Source organism: Canis lupus, chromosome 37 (assembly GCF_048164855.1).
Source record: "Canis lupus baileyi chromosome 37, mCanLup2.hap1, whole genome shotgun sequence".
NCBI classification, from domain to species: Eukaryota; Metazoa; Chordata; class Mammalia; order Carnivora; family Canidae; genus Canis; species Canis lupus.
Genome location: NC_132874.1, coordinates 26,050,699 through 26,073,993, shown reverse-complemented (window position 1 = coordinate 26,073,993; position 23,295 = coordinate 26,050,699). Strand labels below are relative to the sequence as shown.

General features: G+C 37.5%; 1 protein-coding gene across 12 annotated transcripts in view; it reads right to left on the bottom strand.

Annotated features, from left to right (window-relative positions):
* SPIDR (scaffold protein involved in DNA repair) overlaps window positions 1-23,295 on the bottom strand; it is a 434,037-nt gene that overhangs the window by 398,136 nt on the left and 12,606 nt on the right. For 11 of the 12 annotated variants that reach the window (XM_072813794.1, XM_072813796.1, XM_072813795.1 and 8 more), the window contains 3 exons: window positions 23,143-23,209; window positions 17,244-17,429; window positions 14,143-14,306 (listed from right to left, as the gene is read on the bottom strand). In XM_072813794.1, the coding sequence (XP_072669895.1) occupies window positions 14,143-14,306; window positions 17,244-17,429; window positions 23,143-23,209 (417 nt within the window). The remainder of the gene's footprint in view (window positions 1-14,142; window positions 14,307-17,243; window positions 17,430-23,142; window positions 23,210-23,295) is intronic. The other variant, XM_072813805.1, reaches the window with a different exon arrangement.

Genomic DNA, 23,295 nt, shown 5'->3' with positions numbered 1-23,295 from the left:
AAAAGATTTTTGTCTTCATTCTTAATGAAGAATGAATTCTACTATTTCACTGATAGTAGAATTCTGGGTTGATTTGTTTTTCCAGCAATGTAAAGGAGTTCTGTAGCCTGCTAGCCTGCTATGTTTCTGGTAAGTAGTCAGCTATCACTTATTGTATCAGTTCTCAAGGTGCTCTCAAGACTCTATCATTTCAACTGCTTGACTATGATGTGCCTAAGTCTGATTTTCTTGTACTTTTTTGTTTGGAATTCACTGAGCTTCTTGAATACGTAAATTTATGCCTTCCACCAAATTGGGGTAATTTTTAACCACTGTTTCTCCAAAAATTTTTGCTCCAATTTCTCCTCTCTTATACTTATAGGACTCCATTAAATATGTGTTGCTGGGGGCCACCTGGGTGGCTCAGTCAAGTGGCTGCCTTCAGTTTGGGTCACGGTCCCAGGATCCTGGGGTCAAGTCCCACATCCAAGCTCTCTGCCCAGTGGGAAGCCTGCTTCTCCCTCACATTCTTGCTCTGTGCTCTCCCTCCTTGACTCTCTCAAATAAATAAAGTCTTTTTTTTTTTTAAATGTGTTGAATTTTTTGATACTGTCCTACAAGTCACTGAGGCTAACTTCATTTTCTAAAATCTTTTTTCACTTTTCAGATTGAATAATTTTTTACTGATCTATCAAGTTCATTGACTTCTTTCCCAATCTTCTGTAATCCTATGTAATGAATTTTTTATTTCAGGTACTGCACATTTAATTACAAAATCTTCATTTCGTTCCATTTTTTGTTGTTTGCCTTCATTATGTGCGTATTTTCCCTTATGTCCCTAAACAGTTCTAACAGCTACTGATTCTAATATGTACGTCATATCAGGGCCCATCTCAATTACTGCTTTTTCACCTTTTTTTTTTTTTTTTAATGATAGGCACGCAGTGAGAGAGAGAGAGAGGCAGAGACACAGGCAGAGGGAGAAGCAGGCTCCATGCACCGGGAGCCTGACGTGGGATTCGATCCCGGGTCTCCAGGATCGCGCCCTGGGCCAAAGGCAGGCGCCAAACCGCTGCGCCACCCAGGGATCCCAGCAAATTATTTTTTAAAGAGTTTATTTATTTATTTATTCATGAGAGACACAGAGAGAGAGGCAGAGACACAGGCAGAGGGAGAAGCAGACTCCCTGCGGGGAGCCTGAGGTGGGACTCGATCCCAGGGCCCTGGGGTCACGCCCTGGGCCAAAGGCAGGCGCTAAACCGCTGCGCCACCCAGGGATCCCTAATTACTGCTTTTTCACCTTAAGTGTAAATCATACTTTTCTGGCTCTGTGTGTGTGTATGTCTAATAAATGTGGATTTTATCCTGGTCCCTGTGAATGATACATCTTTAGACTCCGGATTCTATTATGCTCTTCTGAAGAATATTTACATTTTTTGCTTTCCTGACATAAAATTAGCTGTTATTCGTTCTCCAAATTCTTCCCTGTGGTGGATAACAACTGAAATGTTTAGTTCTCTTAGCTTATATGATTTGTATGTAGAATATGGGGGCACTTTTCTCTGGCTGTACTTTATACTTTCTAACTTTCGAGCTCCTACAGCTACCCCGACATCTGTGCTATGATCTCTCTCTTTTTTTTAAGGATTTTATTTATTTATTTATTTATTCATTTATTTGAGAGAGAGAGAGAGAGAGAGAGAGAGGCAGAGACAAGGCAGAGGGAGAAGCAGGCTCCATGCAGGGAGCCTGACATGGGACTCGATCCCATCCCGGGTCTCCAGGATCATGCCCCCAGGCCAAAGGCAGGCACCAAACCGCTGAGCCACCCAGGGATCCCTGTGCTATGATTTCTTTTTTTGTGTGTGTGTGTGTGTGTGTGTGTGTGTGCTATGATTTCTATACAAGTTTTAGCCACTCTATACAACAATGATGGGGCCTATCCTCAGGCAAAAATCTGTGAAAAATGAAAAAACTCAACCTTGTGCCATTCTCATCTTCCAAATGTCAACATCCTCCAGTTTTTGCCTGCTGTCCTTCCACTATGCCTTCAAATATTTTTATATTTTCTATATTTTTCCATATAAACACATATTAAAATATATCTCATGTACTTCAATTTGTATACATTATTATATTGTGTCCCAAATTTGTCCTTGTTATTTGTGAGAAGGGTAGTCTGACACATGCTACTCTGTCATTAGTGAAAGCATAACTCCAAAGGATTGTTTTTAATATTAGAAAAAAAGGACTCTAAAAGTCACACATGTAATAACTTATGTCATAACTTTTTAATATTACATAGTTATAACAATATTTTCTAAAGCAGTCCTTTTCCTATTCTACTCCTTGTATCAGAAAAATCAAAGTTATTTGGGAAACAAAAAGAAGGAAAAGAAAGAGGAATATGAAGGGAAATAGGATAACAGGGTGACAGTGAGACAAGGAACGTTTATTCTAAAAGAAATTGACAAAGCTCCTGCCCTGGTATCTCATTAGCTAAAGTTTAGACAATTAAGACGGGAGACGTTGGAAAAAAGAAGGGTGTAAGTTCTTCCAACAGTATTTACTCACTTTGTGTCTCTGGATCACATCTTGCTATTTTTTCAAATTTGCAATACTGCAAACTTTTTCATTATTATTGTATTTGTTATAGTGATCTGTGATTAGTAATTATTAGTTACTGAAAGCTCAGATGATGGTTAGCACTTTTTATCAATAAAGTATTTTTTAGGGATGCCTGGGTGGCTCAGCAGTTGAGCACCTGCCTTCGGCTCAGGCTGTGATCCTTGAGTCCCACGTCGGGCTCCCTGCATGAAGCCTGCTTCTCCCTCCACCTGTGTCTCTGCCTCTCTCTGTGTGTCTCTCATGAATAAATAAAAATCTTAAAAAAAATAAAGTAGTTTTTAATTAAGGTAATAGACTGGTTAGACATAATGCTATTGCACACTTAACAGACTACAGTATAGTGTAAACACAGCTTTTACATGCCCTGGGAAACCAAAATATTCATTTGACTCTTATTATATTTGCTTTACTGTAGTGACCTATAATGGAAGCTGCAATATTTCCTAGGCATGCCTTGTATATACACAAATTATAATAAAAAATAAAAAATAAATACACCTTCCTCAACAGAACCTCTATCATCCTTCCTTTTTTACTATGAGAATAAACTAGAATATGGATTTCTTCTGAAGTACAATATTTCTATAATGAAATCTTTAAAATATAGTCAAAGGGTCATTACTAAAAACTCCAGACTTCCCTCTACATTAAATTTTGTCAGTTTTTTTATAACATAATTATATTTGAGAGCCAGTTTCTAAAACGTGTTTTTGATCATAATTATTTCAAGTCGATATACAATGTATGCAATGCGCAGTTCCTAGACATTTACAATTAGTACATATTTAGTCACATCACTTTATTCCAAATCACCATTAAAACTCATTAAAAGTGAAATTAAATGTATTACTTTCAAAGTTCTATATAAATATAAACAAGTGAATAAAAATAAAAATAAAATTACAAATATGTTCATTAAATTTAGAAATATTTTTAAAGATCATTTTGTAAAGGGTACATACAATACACTCCCATGTAAGAATACAAAATTTTGCTTATCTTATTTTTTCAGTCTCTTCCATATTTCATCTATGACATACTGAATCATTTGTTCTACTACTACTGTTAAGTATAAAAAGAAAACATCGATTTCATAATAATAAATATATATTTCAAATTTGAAAAGCTCATTTGCTTTCTCCTTAAAACTTCATGAACTACTTGGAGATCTTTCATTTGTGCCAGCCAGCTTCTGTTGCACAACTTCAGCGATAAGCCTGAACCTTATACAGGTTATCTGGTATTTACTATGCCTGCTAACCTGCACATGAGTCACTACACAAAATACATGAAAATTACATAACAACGCTCATCTAAATCCAACTTCCTTCCCACTTCCTGAAAAACATTATGAAGAGAAGTATCACTGCTGTGTTCTGCTGCCCTCTACAGGAATGGTTCTAGGAAGACACAGATAAACTGTAAAAACCCAGACCGCCATACCTAACAATACAGAGAGTAGTATCAATAATCAACGACATTGGTTAAATGTGCTAAAAGACATTACAAAGAGAAGCTACTGCTATTCTCTTTGATTTCTATCATGCTTTTCCTCCAAGTAGTTGAGCATATATAACAGTTAAACTGTTATACTCCAAGGAATACAACCTAAGTAATTAAGAGAATTTAGGATCAGATTCCACAAGTTAGAATCTCATTCTGCCACTTATTAGCTATAACTCCATTCCCTCCTCTATAAAATGGTGTTAATAATAACATTTACCTGACATGATCAGCACTTAGTAAAGTGCCTGACATAGTAAAAACATAGGGTTATTGTGTTATTAATATTATTGTTATTACTATTATTGACACTATAACAAAATGGCCAGGACCACAGCTTAGAAACCAGAGCACCTGAGGATCCCTGGGTGGCTCAGCGGTTTAGCACCTGCCTTCGGCCCAGGGTGTGATCCTGGAGTCCCGGGATCAAGTCCCACGTCGGGCTCCCTGCGTGGAGCCTGCTTCTCCCTCTGCCTGTGTCTCTGCCCCCCTCTCTCTCTATGTCTCTCTCATGAATAAATAAATAAATAAATAAAATCAAAAGGAAAGGAAAGGAAAAGGAAAAGGAAGAAAGAAAGAAACCAGAGCACCTGAGTTAGGATCCTGGTTCACTCACATACTACTTTATAACCAAAGAAAAATTACATAATGCCTTAGAATCCTCTGAAAATTAGGGATGATAACAATAGCTCCCACCTCATAAGAGCTATTATGAGGTTTAAATAAGCTACTGTACATAGCACAGTGCTTAGAAGAATGCCCCACAACAAAGAAGAATTCATAATGTTAGTATGTGCTATTATTATGAGTTCAGTGGCCTTTACATAAGCACAAGCAGAACTCTGCTCCAAAGAACTGGCAAAATTATGCTCACAGGCAAGACTGTTTCCTACATCATCAACATCACTCACGCCAGTCTGGGCAAGGGATTCTAAACAGACCTATATTATAATCAAGGTTTCCCACTGAATCAAAGTATGGTTCTCCCACACAGTAAGTATCCACACACCATATATTTCTACAAACATTCATAAATGAGAGACAAATAGCATCTCATTCATAAAATAGTAACAATTATTCAGTAGTAAAAGGATAAGAGAGAGTTTGCTTCTGGAGAGCTAAGTAATACTCACTAAATTCCTAATTGTAGTATAAATCTTCCCCCCTTTCGTTTATTCAATATACATGGGTCTTTAAAGATTATAACAGACCCTGCTGACACCCTCCACTATGCCCTTCCCTATCTTCAGTTTCCAATTTCCAGCATTTTCATTTCTTTGCCTCAAGGATTTCTCTGGCTACCAGAAGCCATTTTTCCCACCTGTGCCGTAGTCTGTAAGAACTAGGAAATACTCCATCACCCAAATTCCAAGGGCCAGCCCATAATCAATGAATGAAGAGATCTACATATAAATAACCCAGCTTTCTTGCCCCTTCCCTGTCCCTCTGATGGATAATTCTGAGGCTCCCAGAATTTTACAGCAGTGCTAAGCTCCAGGTGCCCACAAGGGTTAACTGCTAATTAATTATCCCTTGATTGGCTGCTATCCCATCCCAGGCTCACTTGCTCACCACTACTAGGTGTTCTCAGGGCATGCTTCTGAGCATATTCACACAAATAAACTGTGAATATAGACAAGTCAACAAAAACTACATGTCACAGATTTTACTATTTTCAACCTACCTGAAATGTTGAATAAACGAAAGAGAAAGGTTAAGGTATCAGTACAAGTATTAAGAAGAAGCACTAGAGTGACTGCAAGATACTGAGCAGAGGGTGCAGGTATGAGTTAGTCTCCTGATGGCAGATGCCAAAAACACCATCAGCTACAAAACACAGTCCTGAAGGAAGCACCTGCAAAGGATAAAGGGGAGAAAGTAGGAGTCGAGGAGAGATTTAAAACCACGATGCAGGTCTGAAAACTATGAGGAGGACAAGAAGGAAAGAGGATTGAGTAGGAAGAGTCTCAGGCTGCAATGTAGCCTAACAGTAACATGGCCCTAATACAAAGAAAATGATGGATCCTGAGGGATGGCACTTGGGGCCATCTATCAACTGTGTTCCTTGCAACTGAAGATCTGCATGCACACTTCCACAGCTGCACTACAGGGAATGATGACGCACAGTGACATCACTACAGCAACTTGGAAAATGTGTCTACAGAAAAACTTCCTCTCCTCCAAGATTGTTGATTATCAATATGTACCACTGCTTTGCATGACTATAGACTTCATATAATGCAGGATCAAATTGTACATATCCTTTGGCAAACTGGCTTCCTTCCCCAATATTATTCATGATGGTAACTATAGCTCTCTACCATATACAAAACAATTTGCCTGTGATCACATAATATTGACTTCCAGAAATTACTCTTACAATGTCACAGTAGTCATGTATACATATTCCTCTAGACAGGTGTGAAAATTCCTCTGAACAGTGGCTTTCAAACATTTTTGCCTAAGAACAGTAAAAAATATGTCATGTAATTCAACACACATATACTAACATAACTGAATATAAATTGCATGAAAATACTGCTAGTAATTCATACATTCTAATGTTTGACTACATTATAGTGATTCCACTATATTTTTAAAACTCACTGAATCAATTACCCACTAATGGGTCATAAACCAGTTTGAAAAGTTCAAGGATATTTATCTAAGAGCACAACTGCAGGCTCATATATTATGAATAACTTCAGCTTTATAAGAACTTACCAAATTAGAAAATGGCTAAACCAATTTATATCCAACAGCAATATTCCTATTGCTACAGATTCCTGACATTAGGCACTATCACATTCCTTTCAGTGTTTCACTAATCTCATGAATATGTATTATTTCATTTTTAATTTGCACTCGCCATACTACTACTGAGACTGAGCATCTTTTCACATGCTTACAGGCCTTTCGGTTTTCCTTTTCTATTCATTATCTGGTTTGTTACAGCTCTTAATATATTCTGGATACTACCGCAAAACTTTTTTTTTTAAGATTTTATTTATTTATTCATGAGAGACATAGAGAGGGAGAGGAGAGACACAGGCAGAGGAAGAAGCAGGGTCCCTGCAGAAGCCCGATGTGGGACTCGATCCCAGGACTGCAGGATCATGCCCTGAGCCCAAGGCAGGCACTTAACCGCTGAGCCACCCAGGTGTCCCTACAGAATGTCCTTTTAAAAAACATTTTTTAATCCAAGCAATAAATGTACTTGATTCAAAACTCAAAATAGCATACAAGGTTATTCATTAAAAATAGCTTCCTACCTTTCTGGAAACAGTCCAAAGAAACATTCTTCCCATTTTCTTTTTTAATTTAGTTAATGTGTAGTGCAATATTGGTTTCTGGAGTAGAATTCAGTGATTCATCACTTACATACAACATCCAGTGCTCACCACACAATTGCCCTCTTTAATAACCCATCACCCATCTAGCTCATTCCCCACCCACCTCCCTCCAGCAACCCTCAGTTTGTTCTCTCTCATTAAGAATCACTAATGGCTTGTTTCCTTCTCTTTTTTGCTTTACCTCTTTCCCATACGTTCCCCCATACTATGGGCTGCCTTTTAGTTTTGTTGATTGTTTCTTTCACAGTGCAGAAGCTTTCTATCATGCAAAATCCTAATAGTTCATTTTTGTTTTTGTTTTCCTTGCCTCTGGCAAAGTGTCTAATAACAAGTTGCTATGGCCAAGGTCAGAGAGATTGCTGCCTGTGTTCTCTATGATTTTGATGGTTTCCTGTCTCACATTTAGATCTTTCATCAATTTTAGATTTATTTTTGTGCATAAGAAAGTAGTCCAGTTTCGTTCTTCCACGTGTGGCTGTCCAATTTTCCCAACACAGTTTGTTGAAGAGACTATCTTTTTTCCATGGGATATTCTCTATTGCTCTGTTGAAGAGGAGTTGACCACAGAGTTGTGAATCCATTTCTGGGTTCTCTCTTCTGTTCCACTGATCTATGTGTCTGTTTTTATGCCACTACCATACTACCTGATGACAACTTTCTAATGCAGCTTAAAATCCGGAACCGTAATATCTCCAGTTTTTTGTTTTTGTTTTTGTTTTTTTTTTCCACAATGGCTTTGTGGTCTTTTGTGTTCCAAGCAAATTTTAGGATGATTTGTTCTTGCTCTGTGAAAAAAATTGGTGGTGTAGTGATAGTGACAGCATTAAAAGTACAGCTTGCTTTGGATGGTACAGACATTTTAACAATGTTCTTCTCATCCATGAGATAGAATGTTTTTCCATTTCTTTGTGTCTTCAGTTTCTTGCATAAGTGTTCTGTAGCTTTCAGAGTATTGATCTTTTACCTCTTTGTTTAGGTTTATTGCTAGGTATCTTTTAGCACAACTGCAAATGGGATTAGTTCCTTGATTTCTTTTTCTACTGTTTCATTACTGGTGTATAGAAATGCAACCGATTTCTGCACATTCATTTTACATCCTGCGACTTTACTGAATTCCTTTAAGAGTTCAGGTAATTTTTTGGCGGAGTTTTTCAGGTTTTCTACAGAGTATCATGTCATCTATAAACAGTGAAAGTTTGACTTGTTCCTTGCCAATGTGGATGCCTTTTCTTTTTATTGTCTGACTGCTGAGGCTAAGACTTCTAGTACTATGTTAAATAGTAATGTTGAGAGTGGACATCTTTGTTTTGTTCCTGACCATAGGGTTAAGGCTCTTAATTTTTCCTCACTGAGGATACTAGCTGTTGAGTCTTTCATATGTGACCTTTATGATGTTGAGGTATGTTCCATCTATCCCTACTTCGTTGAGGGTTTTTATCAAGAAAGGATGTTGTACTTTGTCAAATGCTTTTTCTGCATCCATTGACAGGACCATATGGTTTTTATCCTTTCTTTTATTAATGTGATGTATCATGTTGATTGATTTGTAGATGTCAAACCATGCCTGCAGCCCCAGGAATAAGTCCCACTTGACTGTGGTGAATAATTCTAAGGTACTGTTGAATTCAATTTGCTAATATTTTATTGAAACTTTTTATATTTATGTTCATCACAGATACTGGCCTGTAATCCTTTTTTAGTGGGATCTTTGGTTTTGAGATCCAGGTAATGCTGGCTTTACACAATAAGTTTGGAAGTTTTCCTCCCATTTCTATTTTCTGGAACAGTCTGAGGAGAATGGAGATTAACTCTTCTTTAAATGTCTGGTAGGGCAGCCCCGGTGGCACAGCGGTTTGGTGCCGCCTGCAGCCTGGGGTGTGATCCTGGAGAACTGGGATCGAGTCCCGCATCGGGCCCCCTGCATGGAGCCTGCTTCTCCCTCTGCCTCTCTCTTTCTCTCTCTGTTTCTATGAATAAATAAATAAAATCTTTAAAAAAAAAAAAAAAAAGAAAGAAAAATATTAAAAAAAAAAATGTCTGGTAGAATTACCCAGGGAATCCATCCGACCCTGGACTTTTGTTTGTTGAGAGATATCTGGTTACTGATTCAATTTCTTTGCTGGTTATGGGTCTGTTCAAATTTTCTTTTTTTTTTTTTTTTTTTTTTAAAGATTTTATTTATTTATTCATGATAGTCACAGAGAGAGAGAGAGAGGGGCAGAGACATAGGCAGAGGGAGAAGCAGGCTCCATGCAGGGAGCTCGACGTGGGATTCGATCCCGGGTCTCCAGGATCGTGCCCTGGGCCAAAGGCAGGCGCTAAACTGCTGCGCCACCCAGGGATCCCTCTGTTCAAATTTTCTATTCCTTCCTATTTCAGTTTTGGCGGTTTGTAGGTTTCTAGGAATTTGTTCATTTTTTCCAGGTTTCCCAGTTTGTTGGCACATAATTTCCACAGTATTCTCTTATAACTGTATTTCTGTGGTGATGGTTGTAATGTCTCCCCTTAGATTCATGATTATCTATTTGGGCCCTTTCTCTTCCTCTCTCTCTCTTTCTCTTCCTCTCTCTCTTTCTCTTTCTCTCCCTCCCTCTCTCTCTCCTTTTCTCAATAAGTATGGCTAAGTATTTATCAATTTTATGAATTCTTTTGAAGACTTGCTCTTAGTTTCTTTATCTGTTCCACTGGATTTTTTGTTTCTATATCATTTATTTCTGCTCTCATCTTTATTATTTCCCTCCTGCTGACTGTAGGTTTCATTTGTTGTTTCTTTTCTAGCTCTTTTAGGTGTAAGGTTAGGTTGTCTATTTGAGAATTTTCTTGCTTCTTGAGGTGGGGCTGTAGTGCAACTTAAAACTGCCTTTGTTGCATCCCAAAGGTTTTGGACTGCTGTGTTTTCATTTTCATCTTCTTCCATGTACTATTTCTTATTTCTTAATTTCCTGGTTAACTCATTCATCATTTAGTAGGATGCTCTTTAACCTCCATGTATTTCTGGTCTTTCCAAATTTTTCCTTATGGCTGCCTTTAAGTTTCAGAGCATTGTGGTATGAAAATATGCATGAGGGGACACCTGGTGGCTCAGCGGCTGAATGTCTGCCTTCCACCTAGGGAGTGATCCTGGGGTCACAGGATGGAGTCCCACATCAGGCTCTCTACGTGGAGCCTGCTTCTCCCTTTGCCTATGTCTTTGCCTCTCTCTCTCTCTGTGTGTCTCATGAATAAATGAAAAAAAATCTTAAAAAAAAAAAAGAAAGAAAATATGCATGGTATGATCTCAATCTTTTTCTACTTGTTGAGGGCCACCTTGTGACCCAGTATGTGATCTTTTCTGGAGAATTTTCCATGTGCACTCAAAAAGAATGTGTACTCTGATGCTTCAGGATGAAATGTTATGAATATATATGTTAAATCTATCTGGTCCAGTGTGTTGTTCTAGCCCTTGATTCCTTGTTGATCTTCTGCTTAGATGATCTGTCCATTGCTGTAAGTGGCATGTTAAAGTCCTCACTATTACTGTATTATTCCTGAGTTTCTTTGTTTAGTATTAATTGATTTATAAATTAGCATGCTCCCAACTTGGGGGCAAGAATATTTACAATTGTAGATCTTCTTGATGGAGAGATCCCTTAATTATAAGGCTCTTCATCTCTTGTTACAGTCTTTGTTTTAAAAATCTAGCACCTGGATGGTTCAGTCAGTTATGCATTCGCCTTTGGCTCAGGTCATGGTCCCAGGGTCTGGGGATCCGGCCTCATGTCAGGCTCCCTGCTCAGTGGGGAACCTGCTTCTCCCTCTCCTTCTTGCTCACACTTTCTCTCACTATCTTTGTCTATCTCTCTCAAATAAATAAAATCTTTTTAAAGAAATCTAGTTTGATATAAGTATGGCTACTCTGGCTTTCTTTTGAAGTCTATTAGCATGATAGATGGTTCTCCTCACTTCAATCTGCAGATTTTTTTTTAAAATTTTTATTTATTTATGATAGTCACACAGAGAGAGAGAGAGACAGAGGCAGAGACACAGGCAGAGGGAAAAGCAGGCTCCATGCACCGGGAGCCCGACGTGGGATTCGATCCCGGGTCTCCAGGATCGCGCCCTGGGCCAAAGGCAGGCGCCAAACAGCTGCACCACCCAGGGATCCCCAATCTGCAGATTCTTTAGGTCTAAAATGAGTGAGTTTCTTATAGGCAGCATATAGATGGATCTTGTTTTTTAATCCATTCTGATATCTTATGTCTTTTGATTAGTGCATTTAGCCCATATATATTCAAAGTGATTTTTGAAAGATATGAATTCAGCAGCATTCACCTGACCAGTTGATGATTCTGGTGATGTTCTCTGATCCTTTTTGGTCTTTGTTCCTTTTGGTCTTTTTTTTTCCCTCCACTCAAAAAGAGTACTCTGTAACATTTTCCTCAGGAATGGTTTAGTGGTCACAAACTCCTTTATTTTTTGTTTTTCTAGAAAACTCTTTATCTCTGCTTCTATTCTGAATCAGAACCTTGCTGGATAAATAATTCCTGGCTGCATATTTTTCCCCACTCATTACATTGAATATATCCTCCAACTCCTTTCTGGCCTGCAAGGTTTCAGTGGACAAATCTGCTGTGAACCTGATCTGTCTCCCTTGTAGAGTAAGGACTTTTCTTGCTACTTTCAAGGAATCTTTCCTTGTCTGTTTTGTGAATTTGACTATGATATGCCTTGGTGATAGTCAGCTGTTCTTGAATTTAATGGGATATCTCTGTGCTTCTTAGATTTTGATGTCTGTGCCTTTCCCCAGGTTAGGAAAGTTTTTAGCTACAATTTGTTTAAATAAACCTTCTGCCGCTTTTTTTCCTCCCTACGTCTCTTGGGATTCCTATGATACAAATGTTATAACAGTTTAATAAGTCACTGATCTTCCTACATCTTTGTGATCCATTACCTGTTTCCTTTTTTTTTTTTTTTTTTCAGCTTCCTCGTTCTCCCCCAATAAAAACTCTGGTCACTGAGTCACCAATGAGCTCCCCTGGCAGACAACACTTTATAGATGTTGTTAAAGCTCACTGCTAAAGCAATTAAGCATAACCTGTGTGACTACACTGGAGTAGGACTCTTGAAAGACTGCTGATTTGCTTTGTATTATTTCACTATAATAAATCATAGCCATGTGTACATTAAGTTCTGAGAGTCCTACCAGCGAGTTATCAAACCTAGGCGTGGACCCCTTGGGGATTCCTGATTCACTACATATTCAAAAAGCCTGATAAGCTCCAAGCAGAAAAACTACATGTAGACATATCACAATCGCACTGCTTAAAAAAAGTGATACAGAGAAAATATTAAAAAATCAAGAATGAGAGGGGTTCCTGGATGATTCAGTGAGTTGAGCACCTGACCCTTGATTTCAACTCATATCATGATGTCAGGTTCCTGGGACTGAGCTCTGTGTTCAGCAAGGAGTCTGTTTGGAATCGCCTTTCTCCCTCTCCTTCTGCTCCTTCCCCCACATCTCTCAAATAAGTAAATAAGTCTTAAAAAAAAAAAAATCAAGAATGAGTGAGAATAGCTTCAGGCTTCTTGACAGCAATTCTGGAACTAGAAGACAATGAAATAATGCCTTCAAAATTCTGAAGAAAAATTATTTCCAACCTAACATTCTATCTAAATTGTCAACCAATTAGCCAATTGTCTAAATTGTCTAATTGTCAATTATCAAAGTGTGATAAATGCATCTTTTGACATGCCATTTATCTTCCATAAATCCTCTCTTGAAACTTACTAGAAGGGGCACCTGGGTGGTTCACTGGTTAAGTGTCTGCCTTCAGCCCAGGGCGTGATCCCGGGATCCTTGGATCAAGTTCTGTCTCAGGCTCCCTGCATGGAGCCTGCTTCTCCCTCTGCCTGTGTCTCTGCCTCTCTCTCTGTGTCTCTCATGAATAAATAAAATCTTTAAAAAAGGAAAGAAAGAAACAAACAAACAAACAAACAAACCTACTAGAAGATATGCTCAATCATATTGAGAATAAAAACCAAGAAAGAAAAAGACATGGAATCCAGGTTAAAGTTGCTCCAAACTGGAGAAAAGTGAAGTGAATTACTAGGAAGATGGTGGAGAGAGATGGTGAAGAGAGACCTAAGGGTGGCTACATCCTCAAAGCAGAGAAGAGAGTTCAAATGAAAGCAGCTGGAAGTTGTGGGAACAAGTTCTCCAAAAAGACAAAACTACTGAAATGCCTGAAAAGCCTTAACTGGAGAGATAAACAATGGCAAAAACTTAGTTTTATTACTAATAAATAAATTTAGGCAAACAAAAACCCAAAGTCACTAACTCCAAAGAAAATGAAAAGTTATGAAGGAAAAATAATAATTAATATTTGCCTTGGTTATAAATATTATGCAATGTTGAATATTAATCTAACCAAACCATGATACATGTGTCCTTGGAAAATGGAGGAATGGGAAAAGTCCAATGTATAGCAGCTGGAGGGAGTGGGTGAGGAGTTGGTTACCCATATTTCAGAAGTATATTATATAAGCATGTTATTTAAAGACAAGGAAGTAAAGAATGAAAGAATCACTAAGAGTCAAAAGTGACTACCCTGGAAAAAGGAGTTTAAAATGCAACACCAAAAAGCTACGATTAACAAATGTCATAAACAGAATGAAAAATTTTGAGACAATGAGTTCTTACCTTCAGAAGCTCAGAGAGCCTCTCTTGACTAGTCGAAGAATGACTGCTTGAACAAGAAGCACAGTCTGATATTTCCCCAACACTCTCACTGTCTTCAAATTCATAATACTCACTAGCATCTTCCCTGTCACTGTCAATCTCCCAGTCAATAAACTGTAGTTCATCTAAAAAATACAATTTTAAACAATTTTATTTATCCATAATATTTTTAATCTGTTTTCTTTACTCTCAATAGTTAAAAAATTCCATGTTGCTGAGTAATTTTTAAAATATATATTAAAAGACTGTGAAAATTATATTCCTACTCTCATCTCTAGCCATGCTGTTTCTCCTATCACCACTATCCCAATTCTCAGGTAATTATTTTTATTAGTTGTTCTTGTATAGAAACTCATCTTTCTTGAGCTTTTCCAGCAACTTCAAGCAAATAAAATACTACAATTTTCTTCCTTTCTGACACACTTTGATCTTTTTTTGTACTTAACAAAGGTTTTCCTTATCAGTAACAGGGAGCATCCTTATTCTTTTCTACAACTTAGTATTCCACTGCATAGCTAACCCACAGTTTATTCAGTCTCCTATTAACAGACTTCTTAAAGGATTTTCACCTAAAACTTTTTTTTACAGATTTCTCGTAAAAAAAAAAAAAAAAAAAAGTAAATTTAGTTTTTAGTGTACTTTGTAAGCATTGTTATCTAGGTGCTACTTTTACAAAATTTAATTTGGAAATTTAATTATTTTCATATGCCAACCAAATTTAATCTATGTTTAAAGAAATAATAGTTATTAAGTATAAGTTAATCTCTGAGGCATATAACATAAACCTCTCACACAGTCCAAAGCCCAAGTATTCCCTCACAACTACTTCAGCAACTCAGAGGGCTAATAAGACATCTTGGCCCTATTTCAGAGGTCTAATAGCAACAATCTTATTTCCAGATAGAAGTAATATTAAAAATGAAATAACTTACTAGCTTTAATACCTGAAAGGGAATTCAAAATAAAAACCAAAAAAAAAAAAAAAAAAGCTAAAGGTAAAAGTATGGAATAAGTCTTTAATCTGATACTGTTGTTCCAGAAGATAAAAGTCCACTATAGTGATTATAAAAGACTGGAGGTCAGACCAGTCTGAGAGAAGCAGATGCATAATGGCAGTAAAATAACTGCAGGAGCCACTCTGACCATTAGGGAATGGCCGGGGAATACCACATGTAACAACACATGTACTCACAGAAGCCAGGCAATGGGACACATAAAGAAAGTCTCCAGGTTGCTGAAGCATGACAGCAGAAAGCCATGGAGAGGCCGAGTTCCGAGGAATGCAAGTGCCCCAGGAGCTACTGTATTTTTGTACCATTTATTCATTCATTCCTCATTCATTCAGTAAAATCAGTGCCTACTGAGGGCCTACTGCACCCTGGACACATCTAGACACTTACAATCTAACAACATCAAAACAAACAAATACAGGAGATAATACAGAACACTGTTTCTACCCTAGAGAAGCCCATAGATGAATAACACTTATACTGGAATTGCTGAGTGGTATAAAATGATATATTACAACCCAAACTAGTAAGACCTTTCTTGTTCACAATAATTTTATGAAGCAGGCAAGACAATCCCCGTTAGAGTAAAGTTTGTATTTTATGGATGAAAAAATTGAGTCTCCAAAAAGTTAAGAAGATTTCTCAAAGTTATGTAAAAGACAAATGGAAGGGGAATTCTTTTTTTTTTTTTTTTTTAAGGAGAAAAGATTCTGACAATTTTAACTCAGGGCTCTTCCCTCTCAATCCTAAAGCTGGGCCTTACTCTCCAGAGACTAATCCAATACAGCTGGAAGGAGGTCTGGGCATATTGTGTTTAAAACTCACCTGGTAATTATGATAAGAAGCCAAGTCTGTTAAGCACCAGAAGAGCGTAGAAGCACACAACATTGAGATTAGACAACCCTGACTATAAATATTAAATGGCATACTTATTAACTATGTGACTCTGGACAAACAATTTGACTTCTCTGAGTCCCAATTTCCTTCTCTAAAATGAGGGTACTCAGCTCACAGGATGTAGCATGTATAAAAGGAAATAATATACATAATATCCAGCCAAGGGTCTGGGGTAAAACAAGAAACTGATAAACAGTAATTAAAGGTAAAAAGGAGCAAGGGGGGATCCCTGGGTGGCGCAGCGGTTTGGCGCCTGCCTTTGGCCCAGGGCGCGATCCTGGAGACCCAGGATCGAATCCCACGTCAGGCTCCCGGTGCATGGAGCCTGCTTCTCCCTCTGCCTATGTCTCTGCCTCTCTCTCTCTCTCTCTGTATGACTATCATAAATAAAATTAAAAAAAAAAAAAGTTTAAAAAAAAAAAAAAAAAGGAGCAAGGGGAGGAGGAGAAGGAAAAGGAAGAGAGAAGAGAAAGATAAGCCAGCAGTTACACACATGATTAGAGATATACTCCAAGGGATCATTTGTTACCTAACAGTCAACTTGCTTAAGAGAAGTCAACAATTCATTAACCATTTCAAAGTAATTAGCTCAAAGCACCTTTCCATTCTTAGAGTTTTGAAAACTGTCTTTTAATACAGAAGGACACGGACAGTTTTCATTTTCTTAATAGCAGCTTTAATGAGATGTAATTCACAAAACATACTATCCACTCATAAAATAACATGCAAATTTTTTCATCCTATTTTTTATATTTAAATTCAATTAGCAGACAAATAATACATCATCGGTTTCACAAGTTGTGTTCAATAATTCATCAGGTGCATATAACACCCAGTGCTCATCACATCATATTCCTACCTTAATGCTCGTTACCCATCCCCCCAACACATCTCCCCTCTAGTGACCCTCAGTTTCTTTCCCAGAGTTAAGAGTCTTTAATGGTTTTTCTCTGTTTCTGACTACAGCCCATTCAGTTTCTCCTCTGTCCCTCATGGTCTTTGGCACTATTACTTATATTCCAGATATGGTGAAACTACATGATAATTCGGTATGGTCATCACTAATACTAAGTGTTAGAAAAGGAATGAAGTTTTTTCCAATACTGAACCCAATATATAACAGAAAGAAGACTTCTTACCAAATTATCAATTTACCTTCACTGGCCCCATCTTCTGGACATAAAATATTCCTCTTCCTGTTACAAAGCCTGTCTATTGTAGAACCATGTCCGTTATCTCTCTGTGATTTAAGACATGTTTTATCCTCATCTGACAGATCACTTCCACTGGAACTCCATGTTATATCTATCAGTCCACTGGTACTCTTAGATGCAGTAGCTTCTGTTAAAGAAAAAGAAAATATATAAACACAATCAACTGATATGATGGTTATTTATAAGATTTTAAGCATGTTACTTTGCCAAAGTCACAAATAACAAAACTCTGATGATAGCATAAGTAATATCTTATATCAAATCTTCCTGCCTAAAGTTCTATGTGCAACCTAAGATTCTTTGAATTAAAACCAAATTATAAGGGATCCCTGGGTGGCTCAGCAGTTGAGCATCTGTCCTTGGCTCAGGTCATGATCCCGGGGTCTTGGGATCAAGTCCCACATTGGGCTTCCTGCATGGAGCCTGCATGCCTCTCTCTCTGTGTCTCTCATGAATAAATAAATAAAATCCTTTAAAAATAATTCTAAGAAACAGAAGTAGCAGTAATTGAGATAAGTTATATATTTAAAAAAAGGAAAATGATTGTAGTACAAATGAAAACTCAAAAAATAACCTTGAACTAATTATTGAATTATAATGTCCTAGAATATTTGATGAAACCAAAAGAAAAAGACAAAAAAAAAAAAAAAAAAAAAAAACAACCCCACAAAACCAATACTTAACGTACAACAGGAATGCTTCTGTGTGCCTCCTTTGCCATATAGGAGCCCTGGTAGCAGTAATGTGATTAAAAACACTGAACAGAAAAACTCTTTTAACTAAATGTGTTATTTTAAGGTAATAGTAGATTTCCATACAGTTATAAGAAACAATGGAGAACCCTTGTATGCTTTACCCAGTTCCTTCAATGGTAACATTTTGCAAAACTATAGTGTAACATCACAACCAGAATGCTGATTCTGATACCTTCAAAACAACAAAAAAAAATCCATAGGACATCTTGCATTACCTTTTTAAAGCCACATCATAGCCAACCTCCTCACCCCAATTCTTAACCTCTGGCAATGAATCAGTTTTGCATTTTTGTAATTTTATCATTTCAAGAATTATACATAAATGGAATCATACTATATGACACTTCAGGACTGGCTTTTTTTTCCTCAGCCTAAATCCCTGGACATTCATCCAAGTTGTTCTGTGTATCAACACTTTCTATTACTGAGTAATATAGAATATGGATGCACCATAGTTTGTTTATGCATTCACCCACTAAAGAGCATTTGTGTTGTTTCTAGTTTTAACTATTACAAATAAAGCTGCTATGAACATTACATACTGGGTTTTATGTGAATGTAATTTTCACGCTCTGGTATATATGTTCAAAGGTAATTGCCAGGTTGTACAGTAATTGCATGTTTAGTCTTCTAAGAAACTGCCAAGCTTTTCCTTAGCGGCTGTACCATTTTACAGTCCTATAAGCAATGTATCAGTTTCTCCATATCACTGACAGCATTCGGTATTGTCACCACTTTTTATTTTAGCCATTCTAATAGAAAACCTAGAAAGAATGGGGCTACTCCATCTTGATGTAACAGTACGTCACTGGGAAACTTTTCTGACAGTAATCAGGAAAGTAATACATACCTTTAAAAAAATCAATTTTTCTAATCATAAAACTTAAAAAAGTATCTTAGACACATTTGAATGAGATTAAGAGGTTAGATATTATATTCAAGCTCTAGGGTAGCCCCAGTGGCCCAGTGGTTTAGCGCCGCCTTCAGCCCAGGGTGTGATCATGGAGACCCGGGATCGAGTCCCACGTCGGGCTCCCTGCATGGAGTTTGCTTCTCCTTCGGGCTATGTGTCTCTGCCTCTCTGTGTGTTGGTCATGAATAAATAAATAAAATCTTTTTAAAAAATTAAATAAAATAAATAAATTCAAGCTCTAGAGTAAACAGACTCAGAAGTTAAATGGCTTCATTCAGTACATATTTACACAACAACGGATAAGTAAGCTCTGAGAAAAGAGAAAAACAAGAAGACTCCTCCCCCAAGCAATGTATCATCTGAAAGACAACATTTATCATGAAAAGAAAAATTAAATATTGTATTTGAGGTATGTCACTGTATAACAGTAGCTCAAAAAAAGCAAATGCTCCACTTTTTTGATCAGGAAACCAAATTCACTGACAAAATAATATCTGAAAAAAGAGCACTTACAAAGGAATAAAAACATAAAATAATTATAAACATCTGCTAAATACTTACTCAGTGCCATGAACATCCAGAATTACTAAAGTTGTCTTCAAAATATAAAATTTAAAAAACAAAACTTCATCCATATTGATTTAAATAGCTAATAAAAATTGAGCTATATATTTACTTGTAAAAGACATCATCAGTCCCTCTTACTATTACACATTTGGAAGAGTAAACTGAAAAGCAAGGAGTGGAATGCCATAGACAGAATGGTTGTATCCCTTAAAATTCCCACTGTTCAAACTCAGTTCCCAGGGTGAGGGATTAAGAGGTGGGGACTTTGGAGGTGTTAGGTCATGAGGCCCTCATGAATGGGATTAGGGCTCTTAATCAGCAGCAGCCCCCAGAGAGATTCCTGGCCCCTTCCTCCAAGTGAGTCCACAGCAAGATGGTACTGTCATGAACCTGGAAGCAAGTCTTCACCAGACACTAAATATACTGGACCAATTTCTGCCATTTATAAGCTACCTAGTCTGTGGTATTATTGTTACAGCTGTCTAATCGGACTAAGACAAGAAGTAAAGCTATCATTATTTTCAGATTATACAATGAATTCTTGAAATTCATAAACTCGTGAATTACAGGCACTGTATATACTACCACGATTTTATAAGTAACTCATTTTATTTGCTGGAAAGGGTACCCTTGAAACCAAGACCCATTCCAATGAAATTCAAGGAAGGACATCAGCTAGACTATGAGAATAGCTACAACAGGTAAACATTTCTGGATGCCCTTTGCATGTCAGGCATTGTGCTAGCATGTAGTATTATGGGCTGAATTGTGCTACCCCAAAAGTCATTCATGTGTTAAAGTTCCAACACTCCAGCACCCCTGAATGTGATTATATAGGGAGAGGATCTGTCTGTACAGGGGTGATCAAGTTATTCCAATATGACCAGGAAAAGAGAAATTTAGACACATGCAAGGAATGAAGACTGTGTGAGAGACACATGGAAAGACAACCATCTACAAGCCAAGGAAAGAAGCCTAGAGCAGATTCTTAGAAGGAATTAATCCAGCTAATACCTTCATTTTGGACTTCTAGCCTGTAGGACTGTGAGATAGTAAGTTTCTGGTATTCACACTACCAAGTTTGAATACTTTATTACTGGTACTTTATTATGGGAGCCCAAGCAAACTAATACACCTAGGATATATAGAAGAGCAACAGAGAAAGCTCTGCCTTAGGAAACCCATAGTCCAAGGAGGAGAAAAACAGTCCAACAAATAATAACAAAACAAATTTAGTGATGCCTCTCAAAGAGGAGATTTCTGACCTCGATAACAAAATTTTAAGAAAACAATCTGTAGGGCATTTAAGGAAAAATATTAGATACTAGCTCTTTTTTATTTTATAGTTTCACTTTGGTAAGTAATCTTTAAGTTTTGCTTTTTAAAGAAAATCACCATCTACAAAGGTTCCAGGCTCTTAACTTTCAAGCATATAACCTTTTGTCCCTTTTCTCTGACTCCTTCCCATTGCCAGTTTCTTCCCCTACTCAGTCTTCTCTGGTTACAGTGCCTTATAGATGAGGAAAGAGAAACATGGAGACATATCTCCCCTTTTGTGCACACCCTGCAAAAGTAAGTGCCCCCACTTCTGCTTCCCAGCTCTCACAAAACATTACTCCCACACCCTAAAATTTCTGTTAATATACATTTCTAATACTTCAGAAGCTACTATTGGAAGCTCTGTCGGTTGAGCATCCAACTCTTGGTTTCAGCTCAGGTCATGATCTCATGGATCATGGGATCCAGCCATGTTAGGCTCCATGCTCGTCAGGGAGTCTGCCTGAAGATTCTCTCCTTCTGCCCCACCCCGCCCCCGTTCCCCCCACCTCAAATAAATAAATCTTTAAAAAAAAAAAAAACTACTATTTTAAGGGGCACCTGCATGGCTCAGTCAGTTAAGCATCCAACTCTTGATTTGGCACAGGTCATAATCATAGGACTGTGAGATCAAGCCCAATGTCAGGCTCCACATTGGGCATACAGCCTGCTTAAGATTCTCTCCCTCTCCCTTTGCTCCACTCTCCTCTAAAAAACTAAGAAAAAAAGAAGCTACTATTTTAAAAATGAACTAGTTCTAGGAAATGCCTTGAGCCTCTCCTTCCTATCAATTTGTAAGTTTTTGTTAAATTATTAACAATATTTTCTTGCCTTAACATACACACTTATGCTGCAACTAAAATAACTATACATTGATACAAGCTCTTTCAGCTTTTCAGAATATACTATCATTCTACAGAGAACAGCAGGGTGGGTTGGATACATACTGGCACAGGAAAACCATCTCAAAAGATCATTTTGTGCTTCTTTTTTTTATTTCTTAAGACTTTATCTATTTATTCATGAGAGACACAGAGACAGGTAGAGACACAGGCAGAGGGAGAAGCAGGCTCCCTGCAGGGAGCCCGATGTGGGACTCGGACCCGGGACTCTAGGATCAAACCCTAAGACAAAGGCAGATGCGCAACCACTAAGCCACCCAGGCATCCCTCAAAAGATCATTTTGTAATTATAATACAAAGCCATAGATTATTTTTCTTTTTTCTTCAAGTTGAATTTGGCTATACTCACTTAAAATCACCAGAAAAAGGCAACAGCCACATCTATAAGAGAAAATCTTTTCTGCATAGGACACTTTAGATAGAAGTCAGAATTAAACTGATCTTTGAAAATCACAGTATTTGGCACTAATAACAAGAAAAGTTAAATTCCGCAGTTCCATCAGAAGATTATGGTATTACAAAAAAACATATTAGCTTATTTTATAACACAATGTTTTATGAATTTAAAAATTGGGGAGATTTTTCTCATTTGAATAAAAAGAACCCCCTAAATATTAATGAAATAACTAAATAGCTCTTATTCACAGAAAGTTTTCCCACTCTGCAGAATTTTTAGCAGGCTTTACATAGCTCTTTTTGCCATTGGACATAAGAAGAGCAACTGCAGCCATAAATCAATCTACTAAAGGCAAGCCTTTGAAATAGACATTTGATTACCTTTTTTTAATTCACAATAACCCAATGAGGCACACATGCTTATAAACATTTTCCAGATGGAGGCTTAGCATGTGTAGTTTCTTTCCCAAAATCACACAGTCAGGACACAGGACACAGTCAGGACCCCATAGAACCAAAGGAGATTCCTAAGGTCTCAACCCCTGACTTTCCTTGACCATCCACCAAGTGTGGCAGCAGAGCCAGCAGCCTCCCTCTTATCCACCCCCTTTTCTTCCCAACAGAAACCCAATTTTATTTGAGCAGCAACAAAGATATTTTAAAAATCTTTCACTTCAGGGTGCCTCAATCATAAATATGTATTCTATCCAAACTATATAATAAATCAAAGAAAGATCTATTAGCTTTATACCTTTTCTGTCAAGAAATCAACAGAACAGGGATCCCTGGGTGGCTCAGCGGTTTAGCACCTGCCTTTGGCCCAGGGCACGATCCTGGAGTCCCGGGATCGAGTCCCACATCGGGCTCCCAGCATGGAGCCTGCTTCTCCCCCCTCCTGTCTCTCTCTCTCTCTCTCTCTCTGTCTATCATGATTCAATCAATAAATAAATCTTTAAAAAAAAAAAAAAAAAGAAATCAACAGAACATTACCTTTCTTGGATCTAGGGGATAATTCGAGGTGCTTTTCTGTAACAATCTTCTCTTCAGCTGTTAATGACTGTGAGAAAAAGATGATAATAAGGTTAATAATGATGATGATGTAATAATTTATGTGACAAGGGCTAAAACCAAAAATATTTTGTA